We start from the raw sequence: 15,699 nt of genomic DNA on the forward strand, positions 1-15,699 counted from the left end.
AGGAATGCTTGGGAAGTATTGCAAGACACCCTGGAAACAGAACATTCAGCCTCCCAAAGAGCTGGCCATATTTGGAGCTTTTACTATTTCCGCTTAGATATACTCATTTCATAGTCAGTATGGCTGGGAGACTTCAAAAATCCTATGACGACACTTATTAGGATAAAGATTTTTTTCATCGAAGTAGTTCTTTTGTGGAGTGGAATATTAACTTTTTTCTTCTGTTTTTAAAACTTTCTATATGTAGTGTTTCTATTCATAACTAAATATTAAAACAAAATAAGAATTTCTAGCTCTTTTTATAGGAGAGCATGATTCTGTAGTGAAGTTATGACACTTAAATGTATGGCTATTATTCCATCACAAACCCAAAACAGTGAGGTCATCACTGGGCTGAATATTATCCCAGTTTTATGAGAAAGAAAACTTAAGCAAAAAATTACTTTGTTACTTTTACAGGACCTGTTTTTTTGTGAAAAGGTATGATTTGGTATTTTCATTCAGTGGTCAGGAAAGAAACCACAGAAGTGATTTGAAGAACTAGGAATATTTTGAAGTAACTATAGAGCAGGATTGCTTGTTTGTTTTTTTTCCATTATAAAGATTTAGATTAGCCAACATAGAAGAAGCCATCCAGAATTATGAGAGAAAAAAAGACCAAAGGAACTACTTCTCTAAAAGATGATTTTATTTTAAGAGAAATAATATAGAACTTAATGTGTGAGAATAATATTAATCATGCTTAATAGCAAAATTAGGATGTGAAATGGTGATCAGTATTGACCAGAAATACATTTATGAAAATAACCTCCCTCTTTTAATAACATTTTCATTGAAAATTTATTGGTTTATCATCTTAGATTATATCTTCTAAAATATTATTAATAGTATTTTGTATAGTTTGCTGCATGAATATTTTAGATCTAATTCTATCCCCATGAATTTTTCTGTCCTAATGATTTTAAAACTTATATGTTATAATCAAGGCATATTGTAATATATTCAGAATCATTTTGGAGCCATATTATGAAATAGATTAATTATAGAATAAAATCTCTCCTTTTCTATATAGCACATAAGTAAATATAATGTGCACCTACTTTAGATGCACATTATAATGAAAATTTTAGATTATACGTATTCATAATTTTATTTAATGGAATATTCCACAGTTTGATTTCCAGTGAGGATTTAAAAAAAAAAAAAAAACATTTATTTTGTATGATAGTCACACTAGTATCAGTAATTAAAGAATAATATTAAAAAGTAAAATTAAAGATCTAAATGAAATCTGATTTCCCCAAAAAATGTAATGTAAATTTCAGAAAAAGGAAATAAAAGAAATAAATTTCAAGAAATCAAAATTAGATTGAAAATATTCCTTAAAATTTTAAATGAAGGATAGCTTTTGAGTTCTGATTATAATAAAAACCAATATTATCAAGCCCTCACTATACGCTGGGCACTCTGCTAAGCAGATTTATGAAGACGAATATTATTTGATCCTCACTTAATTGTATCTGCACAGTGAAATTGGTATTGTTATTGTTCCCATTTTCCTGATCAGGAAAAAGTTTTGACTAAGGACTTGACACAGGTCAAGCTGGTGGTGCACTCTAACTCCAAATGTGTTCTAACCACTGCACTAGACTGACTGCCTCTCAGGTGCTATTTTATTTGATTGCATGTTCAGAAGCTAGAAAACTGTTCAACAAAAGAACTTAATTTTTTACTATATGTTTTTCAAAGATATCTTAATCATAATATTTTAACAAAAGCAGATATCACACATGTGCATATGTAATACCAAGCTCTCATTTCTGTGCACACTGGTGCCGTTTGTTCTTCGAGAAAGACCATGTAATGTTTTATAGGCCAAATGAAAATTAGTTTTTATCATCTAATCCTTTTTCCTAAAAGGAAGAAAGACATCATTTTAAAATAGATTAAACTTCATTTGGAGGCAGGTTGAGGTAGGGTGGAGATTGTTGCAGGCAGGGGCAGATGCTTAGTAGGCTGTATGTTTATTGACATAAGTTTGTACATTCACGTGTATGTAAGTAATTTTTTAGTAGATAATATAAGTACTGTCATTTGAGGGGATCTGTGGAAAAAAAGGAGGGGAAGAGCTTTGTCCTCAGAAAGACTGGTTATTACTAGTAAAATTGTACCAAAATCTATCTCAAATGAATATAAGAAGATTTCTGTGAAATAATTAGTACTTAGACATTGCACTATAGGGTTTTTAAATCAGATAATTTAACGATATATAATTTGAAATTGATTTGTGCTTCTGGACATTTGCTTCAGTCCTGATATATGATATAAACATCTCTTTGAAATCTAAATGTGACTCATAGAGCATAATCTGTAACAAACTGCTTAATTTTAATATATTTATGACCTTGCATATTATACAAAAATTTTTTAATAGGTTAAGGAAATGGAAGGAATTCTAAAGAGAAGATATCCTAATTCTTTACCTGCTTTAATATTGGCTGCATCAGCAGCTGGTGATACAGTGGATAGAAGTACGGTGGAATTTATGGAGAAAAGGATAAAAAAACTAGAAGCTGATCTGGAGGGTAAAGATGAAGAAGCAAAGAAGAGCCTTCGTACCATGGAACAACAGTTTCAGAAAATGAAAGTAAGTGCCAGGTAGCCATGGAGATGGGGCTGGAACTTCTTAAATCTCATTTTAATAAATAGCTCTAAACTTCCTTTCCCACAAAACCTTTACCATGAATGTCAAATGCTAACGAAACTTAGATTCATTCTATATTTTTGTCTTCTTTCAGTAATTTCTTATTTCAAACATGGAATAATCAAGCACAGTATAATCTTTACATAAGCTCTTCTCAGTGTTATTAGAATTAGTAGAAATTAAGTCATGGAAAGGCAGAGTACAGTATCTCTGATATATATTCAGTATAAATGTTTTTGAATTATTACCATGATTGAAAATATTTTCACTGGAACTTACATGTTCATTGACACATTATCACAGCTATCATAGTACATTGAAACTATTGCCATGTTGTTCTCCTCATTAGACTATGAGTTTGAAGGCAAGAACTGAATTTCTTTATCCCTAGATTCTGGCCCAGTGCCTAGTATAAAGTCCTAGCTAAATGAATATTCATTGAATGAATGAACAAACACCATGGGTACCTCTTTCCACAGAGTAAACTATTTAGGATATTTCATCTATAATACTAAATCTCCAGGATTCAAGTTCAGGCTGACTTATGCCTTACGAGATTTCTAAATTGATATTACTAAGCTGAAAATGTGCTATTTCTTAAAGACTTCAGTATCCCCAATTGCTTTTCCTATTTATCCTCAAAGTATAGTCTTATCGATTTGCATAGAGAAGGTTATACAATAACAGGTTTGATTGTGAGGTTTAAAAATAAGTTTTGGGATATACAAAAATGTATAAATTAATGTTTTGAAGCAACGTTAATTATGTAATTAATATATATTGAGAATATATAATGTTCTGCCCTTCAACGATTAGGACTTCAATACATTTGACTGACTCAAGGAACACAGAGTTGGAGCCATCAGAATATGTAATGAGTGCCTGAATGAAGGAATAGGTAGAACCTGGTAGAATGCAGGGCTTTGTTAACAGTGGTTAACTTCGTTAGCAGTGGTTTGGCATTACATGGATTCTTTTCTTCAGATTCAGTATGAACAGAGGCTAGAGGAGCAGGAGCAGCTACTTGCCTGTAAATTGAAGGAAGCACCCCAGAACCAACGTGACAACTCCAGAGTTAAAGCACTAGAGAAGGAACTTGATGACATTAAAGAAGCCCATCAAATCACTGTAAGAAACCTTGAAGCTGAAATAGACACTCTTAAACATCAGAATGCTGAGTTAGAACTCAAGAGAGATGATAAAGATGATAAAGATTTCCAGTCTATAGAATTCCAGGTGGAACAGGCTCATGCTAAAGCTAAACTGGTAAGACTCAATGAGGAGCTGGCTGCAAAGGGGAGAGAAATACAAGACCTTTCGAAAACTGTGGAGAGGCTTCAGAAGGAGAGGAGAATGATGCTATCTAAGCAGAATTCTAAGGGAAGGGAGGACATGACCACAAAAAGGGTGAAGAAAGATGTTCTGCACCCAGGTAAAGGAAATGTTAACTCTTTCCCTGGAACCCTGAATAGCAAGCTTTACCAACCACATACTTTTACTGATTCCCATGTTTCAGAGGTTTTACAAGAAAACTGCAGATTGAAAAATGAACTGGAGAAATTAATTGTGGAGAGAAATGAGCTGAAAATGAAATCTGAAGTAGCTATGAACCAATTTGAAAATTCCATAAAAAGGTAAAATGTGAATTTGTAAATATATGGGGACATAAAAAGATAAAAGTTTAAAAATTATAAGATGCATTTCTTCTAGATAATTAGTTTGACCCTGAACTGAATTCATAACCAAATTTTAGGAAATGGGTTATACGTTGCTAAGCATAGATCTGTTTCAGAGTAGAATCCTGTACCTGTTGGAGGCCCAGATTCTGAGAACCTGAATCTCCATGTCAACCCAAGCAGTGATTTTGATCTAACTAGTCTTGTCTTTCTGCATATATCCAAATGATGTTAATAAGCTGGCCACTGGGCCTTCTTGCAAATGAGTATCATTTTTTACTATCGCCATAGGCAGATTGCTGTTAGAAAACTGGTTGACATTCTAAGAGGAAACAGTCCTTTTTTCCAAAATAACTTCAAATTAATATTGTGATCACATCCATCATGCCTTGAAGAACTTTTATAGTCATCCCTTTCCTTCTCAAAATCTCCAAGTACTATCTCCTGTCTCTTTGTTCCTCTGAGCCTTTTAACATGCTTTTTCATCTGATGAAACCAAATTCTTTTCCTCTTTGTCTTTCTGTACCAGTTTTCCACAAGTAGCCTCTTTTTTTATTTCTACCTCGCTTCCTCTTAAATATGGCTATCATCTTCACTATTCTTTTAAACCTGTTCAGTTAATTATGACCTTTCCCAGTCTAGTGGAGTTTTCTCCATTCTCATTTTCCTTGACATTATCGATTATACTGCCTTTCCTGAAATGGTTTCCTCTCTTAATGTCCATGACTTGGCAGCTCTGACTAAAACTTTTTTTCTGTTTCTTTTAACTGACTCCTGACTCCTCTTCATGCGCCCCCCTCAAAAATCTGACTTTCTATGCCTAATTTGCTGAATTTCTTCCTGCCTATTTTTTTTTCTTTGCTTGTTCATATTTCAAGTCCTACCTCTTTCACAAATTATTTCCTAGAGTTTCCTAGAAAATTTCCTGCTTCAACCTCCAACTCCTATATAATTTATGTACCAAGAAAGTACTAATCATAACACTGCCTTTGCAGCTTCTTAAGAACTGATATAAGATTATACTTCTTTTGCAGCCTGCAAACAATAATAGGTTTGATTTGAGGTTTAAAGTAAGTCTTGGGGTATATAAAATGTGTAAGTTAATGTTTATGAAGCAACATATTAATTATGAAATTATATAGCATTATTGGGAAAATATAATGTTCTGCCCTTCAAAGATTGGGACTTTAATAATATATTTGACTGACTCAAGGAACAGTTGGAGGCATCAGTGTATGTAATGAGTGCCTAAATGGAGGAATAGGTAGGTCTTGTAGAATGCGGGGCCTCTACTAGAAGAATGAGCATCGGAAGTGCCTAACATGCTTATTGATGAATTGGCAGCCATGTCTCATTGAGTCATCATGGTAACCATATAGCTTCCAAATTGAAACTTTGTTTCTTTAGTCTTGAAAATAATAGTAGCACTGAAGCTATTTGGAAAGGATCATATTCTTTCCTAGAAATAATTTAAAATGCAAGCTTTTCCTATAAATTTTTCTGTACATAATTTATAATTTTTTAGTATTGTTAATCTGTTTCTCTGGGTTTGAGAGGTATTAACCTTTCCTAGTCCCAGATTTAGGTTGTTTTTTATTACAGTTAATATTGGTATTTTAGATTTTTATGCCTTTTTTAGACACTTAATCACACTGTTTCCATGAATAAATATTCACAAAGTCAAATAAGCAACTGATATATTTGTTTATAGTTTGAGAATTGTCATATTAATAAGTATCAACAGTGATTTACTATCTGCTTTGATTACAGTCCTGTCACTTTTAAATAATATTCCAGTAGGAGAGGAAATGGTTGTCTATAAGAAATGTATCAACTCTTTAGTCATAACTTTACCATTTACTAAACTGCTTCTGAATACATAAATTATGTCATGGAGACAAATGAACAGTATCTCACACTTAACGGTCCAAAATAATTAGGTTCAGTTACCCTGTCCTAAGAATTATTATAAAAAATAATTTATTCTCAGAGCATACAGCTAGCCCAGAGTTATAGGCATGGACCAAAAACTGGAGAATGTTGCCTTAGAGACAAAGTATTGGAGATTCTAAAGGGAACAACAGCGCTTATCCAAATAAGAATCTGGGCAAGAAATCTAAGTTTATCTTAAAAGATAAAATGACAGGCTCTTTGCTTTAAATCCAAATAGAACATATACAGCCTTCAATTCCTTCAAGAAGTACAGCCCCAGGCTGGAGGTAGGACTCTGAGGTTCAGCTCTGCTGGGTTCAACCCCAGCTCTGCAACTTACTTATCTGGGACCATAGATGCATCTCTTTACTAAATTAAAGTTTGCCCTTTAAAAATTCAGTAAATAGTGAGCTTATGGAGTGGTAGTAAGAACTCACAGACATGTATAAGGCATGTGGCACAGTGCAGTAGATAGTGGTGCCTCTCTCCCTTTGCTGCTTTAATTTCTAGGCTTCTTAAATTATTTTTGTGCTAACTCTGAATTTGAGGCTGAAGAGCTGTTTTTATGTGTGGTTCTCTTTTGTTTGCCCTAAAGGGTCAAGGAAGATACTGCGGCACACATTACATCTCTCAAAGCATCTCATCAGAGGGAAGTAGAGAAACTCCTTTGCCAAAACGCAGTAGAAAATTCTTCTTCCAAAGTAGCTGAACTAAATCGTAAAATAGCAACTCAAGAGGTAGATGACTTTATCAAACTTTGACTTTAATGTGATTTTTTTTTTCAGTACTGCCAACAAAACATTAATTTGGAAATATTTTAACTGCGCTTTTTGAGGTTGGTGATAGAAATGGTAAATTAGTGTTGGCTTGATTGTATTTTTACATGAGAGAATGCCATTACCATATGTTTAACTGTTCTACTTTAAAGTTATACCTCTAAATAAGTGTTTTTACAGTTTCGTCCCTACATTTCTCAAGTAAATACTCCTCTAAATAGATTATAATGGATGACTGAGGGATATATCTAATATGATTGGGACCTTAGTACTTGAACTTGAATGTTGAACCATCTCCCTCCACCTTAAGTCCCAACTGACAAGTAATTGTCCTAGTCATTTCTCTTGCCTCATTATCTTTTATTCATTAAACAAATGATGATTTGAGGTCTGTAGACATTTAGGCACTGGGGATAAAATAATGAACAGAGAGATATACACATCTCTAGCCATAGTCTTTTAAGAATTGTGACAGGGTATGCTGACAGCTCATACACATTTCCTCAAATGTGTCTTTTGTGTTGGATACTATGTATGTCTACTTGGAATACTTATGAATGTCTACTGTGTGGCCCATCTTATGTGGTATTAATAAGTTAAAAAAAAAAAAAGCATTAAAATAGAATTTACAACTTCCAAAAGATAGATCTAAGAAAAAAAAAAGAAAAAGAAAATATGGCAGAATGTTAGCAGTAGGTAATTCTAGTTAAAGAATATATGAATGTTCTTTTTGGTCTTCATTTTTCTGTAGATTTTAATTTTACAGACAAGCTGAGGGAAAAAAACTTCAAGAAGTAATTATCTCACCACTGTCTCTCCCACCTATAATTATTTAATAGCGCTTAATTAAAAATAAATCCCTTAGTTGGGGAAGTTTGAATATGGACTGGATATTAAATATTATGAAATTATTGTAAATTTTCTTATGTAAAATATGTCACATATAAAAATGTCACTGGTTTTGTGACAAAATACCCTTATAACTAGGAGATGCATGTTGAAAATTTCATTTGGGGCACTTAATGTAATTAGATCTGTAATTAGATCTGTAATTTAATCTCAGGTAACTTAGAAACAGAGAACTTTGACTGTTTTTAATGCTTTAATGAATAATATTTAAGTGCTTTTCAAAAGTAACCATTATACAGCCTTGCAGATAACCTCTCTAGCTTTCTTCCCCCATACAAGAAGGGTGTCAGTGGGCAGTATAAACATTATATCAAGTAATTATATAGTAAAGAGGGGTCTGGGAGAGGTGGAAAAAATAGTATCATTATGCCACAGTGCCATAAATTGTTATTTTCCCAAAATTTTAAATGTAATATTGAAATTTATGAGTTAAATGGAAGTCACTGCAGTCTGATCATAAAAGATAAGCATTAGAGATAAAAGATAAGAATTTTTCCTACATTTTTGCAGTTACTTGATGGAAGAATTTATGTATTTCAGTTTCTTTGTTTCAAAATATGAGACTAACATTTATTTCACATATTATTAGGCTTGTGTTATCTTTATTTAGTCAATAGCTCTTTAATTAAAACTATTATTCTGCTTAACAAAATATAAAGATAATATTAGCCACTTTCTTCAGATTGCTTAGACTTTATAGAGGTTCATTTTAACATGTATTTTTATAGAGGTATTTATAGAGGTATTTTTTAGGCCTTAAGAAGAAAAGTACTAGAGATAAAGAAGACAAGTAGTTACAGTTATTAATTTGTAATGTATGTGATACTTTATATTAAATGTTGAAACAAGAAAATCAATCTATTTGATGAGTTTAATTCATTCATTGAACTTAATTTTTATGGCAATTTATTTCAAAGTTAGAACTTGGTAATTTTAAAATACTAGGATCCTTTTTATTTTTAGTACAAACAAAAGTCATTAGTTAGCTTTCTTATATTTTTCAGATAATATTCTAGGAAGAGCTTTAACTTAGTACTTCTAACATAATTTCCTAGATACTTATAAAACATTTCCAAAATCAAGTTAAAGAGATGCAAGATAAACAAGAGTCTCTTGTTGTTTCTCAAGTTCGAGAAGAAATCCTACAGAAAGAGGTAAGAAATAACAAAAATATTGGGCTAACAAGCTTCTTCATAAATTTTTAACTTAAATGTACAAGTAGATATAATTTGAAAATATCTGTCATATCAAGAAAATATTAACAACTTGTTTATGGAAAGTCTGCTTTCCCCAGATGAACCTCAAATATCAATGAATTAAGTTATTTATATGTTTGCATTTGTTGATATTTTCTGGGCGGTGGGGAAATGGAATTGTTTGGTTCTTTTGTTTGATTATTTAGAAGGTAAAATTGGATGGTTAAAAGTCATTTCTGCATTAAGTACTAAGACTATTTAATTTGGTTAAGAAATACGTAAACCAATTATGACAGTGATGCTGGATCATGAATCATAATACCATTACAGGATATAAATCTTTCTGGAAACTCACTATTTTTATTACTCTAAAATTCTTTTGGTTTTAGAAAGTGTGAAAAAAATAAGCTGTGTATTCTATTCTTTGAAATACACAGAAGCATAAACTATTTTTATTATTTAAAGATTTATTGAATCAAACAAAACATACAACTGATTGCATTATGAAAATATTAATGGAAGAGTATGCCATAATTGCACAACTGTCAATTTAAAAAGTCTTTTTCTAATATTTGAAAGGCGTCGTGCATTCTTTTTAATCTTTAGGATGTACATAAACCTTGTTGTATAAGCAGTAAGTTTACAGAACCTCACATACCTGAAGTACCATTTTTAGGAAAAGCAGTAAAAGCAAGTATGTGTTCATGTTTGCAAGATAAAGATCAAGGTCAATTTTAGTCAGGTTATAGTGTTCTCAGTTTAAGAATGGCTAAAATATTTGAAAATAGAAGAGCTGCAAATACATGATTTTCAAGCCTGTTTACTGGAAAATTTAAGTAAAGCACTTCATCTCTTGAATAATGGTCATGATAATCTGCCGTTTAATATGAAGTATACTTATAATAGTTGTTGTAAGAGGGCTAATTTATTCCCACTACTAATAACCTACAGAGGGTCCTCCCTCATGTCCTGTGTTGTTATGAGGCAGTTCTCAGGCTCATGCAAATATGAACTATTCCCAGCCCTATATGAGCTCCAGGAATTGTTCAGGCTACTATTAACAATGGCTTCATAACTGCCTCCTGGCAACAAACTAGGCAGTCATAGAGCTCATCTTGTTTCCCTTTTCTCATGAAGCACAGTCTTGCAATGCCGTTAGCCAGTGTTTGAAAACAGTTTCATGTATTGTCTGATCTTTCTGGTTGGTTAAGAAAGGGGTATAATTACTCCTGTCTCTTTTACTTCATTGTGCCACAGGTGAAAACACACTATACATTTTTAAATGGTGGTAAATTCTTTTGTTTTTTGACTGTTTCTTTTAGATTTTTGTTAATTTTTTATTTAAATATACTTGGTATATAATATTATGTAAGTTTATTAGTTTAAGGTGTACAATATAGTGATTAAACACTTTTATACCTTACCATGTGATCACCCCACTAATTCTTGTAATCATCTGTCACTGTGCAGACTTATCACAGTATTATTGTATTCCCCTTCACATTTTCACCCAGTGCCCCAGCCCCTCCCTTTGTTAACCATCCCTCTGGTATCTTTATATTAATCTGTTTTTGTTTTGTTTGTTTTGTTTTTTTAGATTCCACATATAAGTGAAACCATACTGTATTTTTCTTTCCCTGTCTGACTTATTTCACTTAGCATAATACTCTCTAGATCTATCATGTTTTCTCAATGTCAAGATTTCATTCTTTTTTATGGCTGTATAATATTCCATTCGTGTGTGTGTGTGTGTGTGTGTGTGTGTGTGTGTGTGCGCGCGTGTGCACGTGTGTATGCATGTGTGTGTGTGTTTTCATACACGTACATATACATGCATACACACCACATCTTTATCCATTCATTTATTGATGGACACCTAGGTTGCTTCCATATCTTGGCTATTGTAAATTATCTTTTATTATCTTTTCAAATTAATGTTTTTGTTTTCTTTGGATAATTAACCAGAATTGTTTGGTGGATGTTTTGCGGAATCGCCATACAGTTTTCCATAGTGGCTGCACCAATTTGCAATCCCACCAACAGTGTACAAGGGTTTCCTTTCTCTACATCCCTGCCAACACGTATTATTTGTTGACGTTTTAATAATAGCCATTCTGACTGGTGTATGGCGGTATCTCATTGTAGTTTTAATATACATTTCCCTAATGATTAGTGATATTGAGCATCTTTTCATATGTCTATTGGCCATCTGTATGTCTTCTTTAGAGAAATGTCTTTTCATGTCCTCTGCCCATATTTTGATCAGATTGTTTTTTTGTTATTCAGTTGTGTGAGTTTCTCATATATTTTGGTTATCAATTCCTCATCTGATATATCATTTGCAAATATATTCTCCCATTCAGTAAGTTGTTTTTGTTTTGTTTCCTTCGCTGTGCAGAAGCTTTATAGTTTGATGAAGTCCCATTTGTTTATTTTTCCTTTTGTTTTCTTGCTCGCGGAAACATATCCAAAAAGATATTACTCAGACTAATGATAAATAGTTGACTACATAAGTTTCCTTCTTGGTTTCAGGTCTTGCATTTTAGTCTTTAATCCATTTTGAGTTTATTTTTGTATATGGTATAAAAGAGGGGTCCACTTTAATTTTTTTTTGCATGTATCCAATCTTCTCAACACCACTTGTTGAAGAAACTTTCATTACTCTATTGCATATTCTCACCTCCTTTCTTGTAGATTAGTTAACTGTGTAAGCGAGGCTTATTCTGGGCTCTCTATTCTGATCTATGTGTCTGTTTTTGTGCCAGTACCATACAGTTTTGATTATTATAGCTTTGTAGAATAGTATGAAATCAGGGAGCATGATACCTCCAACTTTATTCTTTCTCAACATTGCTTTTGCCAGCTTGGGTGCACTGGGGCTGCAGGGTCGAGGCTCGGGGCTTCCTGATATACACAGGGCTACTCAGTGTGCTCTTGGGACACTTTGTTGTACCCTTTTGCTTCAACTGTCTGTGATAAAGCAGGGTGTGGACAGGGCTGCTTTGTGTGCTTGCATCTCAGTGCCCCACTAACTCCGCCTGCTCTTACAGTGGGGCAGGCATGTATGCACACAGCTGCACTTTGCTAGTTCTGTACTCACTGGTACCAGAGAACCTAGATCGTGCCCTCACCCTCTGTCCATGTTCAGGGGAAACAAAAACAACAGCACTCACTGGTTCCTACAGTCATAGGTTCTTTCAACTCTCAGAGAGTTCTTGTGGTTCCCTGACCTTCTCTGTATGGCCCCTCTGTCTTGCTTGTGCAGAAGTTGTTTATTTGGTTCATAGCTGTTTTTCAGGAGGAATTGCTCTAAATAGATGTACATTCAATGTGTTTAAAGGGAGTGAGCCTCCATGTACACTGCCATCTTGGACCTACCTCCTAAAACTGCTTGTTTTTTGGGTTGTTTTTTTTTTTGTAACTATCAGAAAACTAAGTGATTTCAAATTTTTCAACATAGTTCAAATCATTGGGTAGTGAACCATCTCCCACTTAGCTTGTTAATTATGGAAACCCAAAAGGATTTTTCTATACTCTGAATTTTGTTCCATGACTCTGTTACCTAAAATGTTTTAAAACCTCATCTCTTTGAAATCATATCTGCTGCAATGGAGTGAAAATCTTATCGAGCCTCTAGTGTGTCTTCATTTAGTTGATGCTAACTCATGTATTCCTCATGTATTCCTCCAATGGCTTTTTCTTTTTCATACTCTAATGAAAACAGTTAATTTTTAAAGTTTTAGCATTCATCATAGATTTTCAGTTTTGTTTTTTGACTTCCTGCTTGACTCCAACAATCTGTTCCTTTATTTCTTTGCACTCAGAAGTTATAGAACGAAGACTTGAATCTTTACTCAGACTCCCTAGAGACAACGGAGATGCTTGATGCTATTTTCATGTTCTGCAGTTAGTATATGTATTTTACTAGTCATGGGTTCTTTTTCATCAATGGAATTTTTTCTTTTTTAGTGTGTGTGTGTGTGTGTGTGTGTGTGTGTGTGTGTGTAATATTCCATAACAGGTTTAGAAACCATTCATGAGTAATCTCTAATAGGAACCCAGGGACTACTGTGGCCATTCATAAAAACTATCAAAATTCTTATTGTAATTTATCTTATTAAACAAAAACATTTTCATGGCCAAAAGCTCTTCTGAAAGAGTTTATCAAGCTGTATATGCTAGCCTGAAAAAAGGGACCAGGTCCTGGGTTATGCAGTCTGAACCAACAGCAGTGGGACTAGGTGGAAGAGACAAGAAAGCATGTCTCCTGTCCTAGAGCTGACAGGCTCTTTTATGCATACAGTTTGGGGAAGAAAGATCTAAGTTGTTTTGAAAGAATTTTTTACATTGGCTGTAGATTAAGTGGGTGGGAGAAGGGGAAGCATGGCTAGTTCTGGGATAGGAAAAGGTGTTCGCTCCTTTGCATTGGTGGTAGGCAACAGTCCAAAAAGATCATGTGTAAGCAAGATTCAGAAACTCCAGGTGGTCAGTGGCGCCAGGCTATTCTCTTTAGATAATCACAGAAATAGCCACCTGAAAAGTAATTCAAAGTTTCAGTGTATACCCAGGAATGTAAGCAGTCTTTTGTTGGTTTTGCCCTGCAGTTCTTAACTGATTAACCTCTCTTGCTTCTTTTTTCTACCCTCTGGCCTGCTGTGATTAATTTATGACATCTCAAAATTTTCTCCTTGTTAATCTCAAATATTCCTCAGCTAGCTGCTGGTTATTTTATGAACAAATAGTAGGATGATCATGGAGTTTATGATAATATCTGAGTTTAAATTCTTGATTTGCCACTGTAAGGCTCGCTAGCAGGTTCAAGTAAACATTTAGAGTCACACAATGACCATAAATCACACTTGGTACTTCAGATACAGTCCAGGAAAGAGCAAGGCAGCACTAGGCATTTCTCTTCAATGCAAGTAGTTCTCACAGCAGTCTATACAGCTGGGCAGGAGACAGCACAGGTGCAAGGGAATAAAACACCTTGCAGGTGGAGAAACCACCCAGGCATAGACACCCCATATTACACAAGAACCAGTGCCTCTTATAAATAACCCACAAAGTGGTTCCCACAAGGACATGCCCAGTATGAGAGTCGGTCAATATTATAGGCTTTTGGGATATAGTAATGAATAAAATGCCTGAAGATCTTGCCCTTACGGACCTTGCATTCTAGCGGGTGAGACAGAAAAAAAATCACTAATTCTCATTAGTGTTATTCATTTCTGTCCCTGTTGAGCATGAATTCAATATTCCATATATTTTGCATACTAATGGTAATACATATTAACAGAGAAATTAGAAGGTATAAACTTGCCTGCGATCCCACCACCCAGATGTCTATTATGTTATCTATTCTTCCAGATTTTTTCCATTTATACATATATAGAAATAGTGTGGGTGTTGTGCTCATGTATGCACACATGCAAAATACATGTTTATTTGTGTATTCTGCATGCATATATGATTTTAAAGTATATTTTTAACCTAACAGTATATATAAATTCTTTTCCAGTTTTACTGGGATATAATTGATAAACAGCACTGTATAAGTGTACAAAATAATGATCTGACTTACATATATCATGAAATGATTACCACAGTAAACTAAGTTAGTATCCATTATCTCATAGTTTACCCCACCCCCCCACCCCCCCAAAAAAATAGTACTGTTTTCCTTGTGATGAGGACTGTTAGGATTTACTCTTAACAGCTTTCATGTATTGTACCATATAGCACTTTTAACTATAGTGATCATGTTTTACATTACATCCCTAGTACTTATTGATCTTATAACTGGAAGTTTGTACCTTCATCCAATTCCTCCACCACCACCCTACCCCTACACAAGTCCAATCTCTATTTCTGTGAGTTGGCAGGGGGGTGCTGTTTGTTTTTTTCTCTTTGGATTCTACATATGAGATCATATAGCATTTATCTCTGACTTGTTTCTCTTAGCATAATGCCCTCAAGGCCTTTTTGTGGCTGAATATTATGCCATTGTGTGTGTATGTGTGTGTGTGTGTGTATATCATGTTCTTTTTAACCATTCATCTGTCAGTGGACACTTAGGTTGTTTCCACATCTTGGCTATTGTGAATAATGCTGCTATGAGCAAGGGGGTGCAGATGTCTCTTTATCATAGTGGGCTTTTTTTTTCCTTCAGATGTTTTTCCACAGTGGAAATGTTGGATCATGTGATAGTTCTATTTTTAATTTCTTGAGGAACCTCCATAATGTTTTCCATAACGGCTGCGCCAATTTGCAATCCCAACAATGTGAAAAGGCTCCCTTTTCTCCACATACTCTCCAGTATCTGTTATCTCTTGTCTTTTTGATGATAGCCATTCTTACAGACCTGAGGTAATATCACATTGCATTTTTAATTCTCATTTCCATAATGATTAATAATTTGTACATCTTTTCATATACCTGTTGGCCATTCATATATTTTCTTTGGAAAACTGTCTGTTCAAGTCCTTTGCCCATTTCGTAATTGAATT

The 15,699-nt window shown here is 33.9% G+C and overlaps 1 protein-coding gene across 3 annotated transcripts in view; it reads left to right on the forward strand.

Annotated features, from left to right (window-relative positions):
• The window catches only part of CEP162 (centrosomal protein 162), an 88,344-nt gene that overhangs the window by 51,096 nt on the left and 21,549 nt on the right, over nt 1–15,699 (forward strand). For 2 of the 3 annotated variants that reach the window (XM_011364876.2, XM_023533413.1), the window contains 4 exons: nt 2,435–2,647; nt 3,689–4,338; nt 6,908–7,049; nt 9,053–9,151. In XM_011364876.2, coding sequence (XP_011363178.1) covers nt 2,435–2,647; nt 3,689–4,338; nt 6,908–7,049; nt 9,053–9,151 — 1,104 coding nt within the window. The remainder of the gene's footprint in view (nt 1–2,434; nt 2,648–3,688; nt 4,339–6,907; nt 7,050–9,052; nt 9,152–15,699) is intronic. The other variant, XM_011364877.2, reaches the window with a different exon arrangement.

Source organism: Pteropus vampyrus, unplaced genomic scaffold (genome assembly GCF_000151845.1).
Source record: "Pteropus vampyrus isolate Shadow unplaced genomic scaffold, Pvam_2.0 Scaffold102, whole genome shotgun sequence".
In the NCBI taxonomy this organism is placed as follows: Eukaryota; Metazoa; Chordata; class Mammalia; order Chiroptera; family Pteropodidae; genus Pteropus; species Pteropus vampyrus.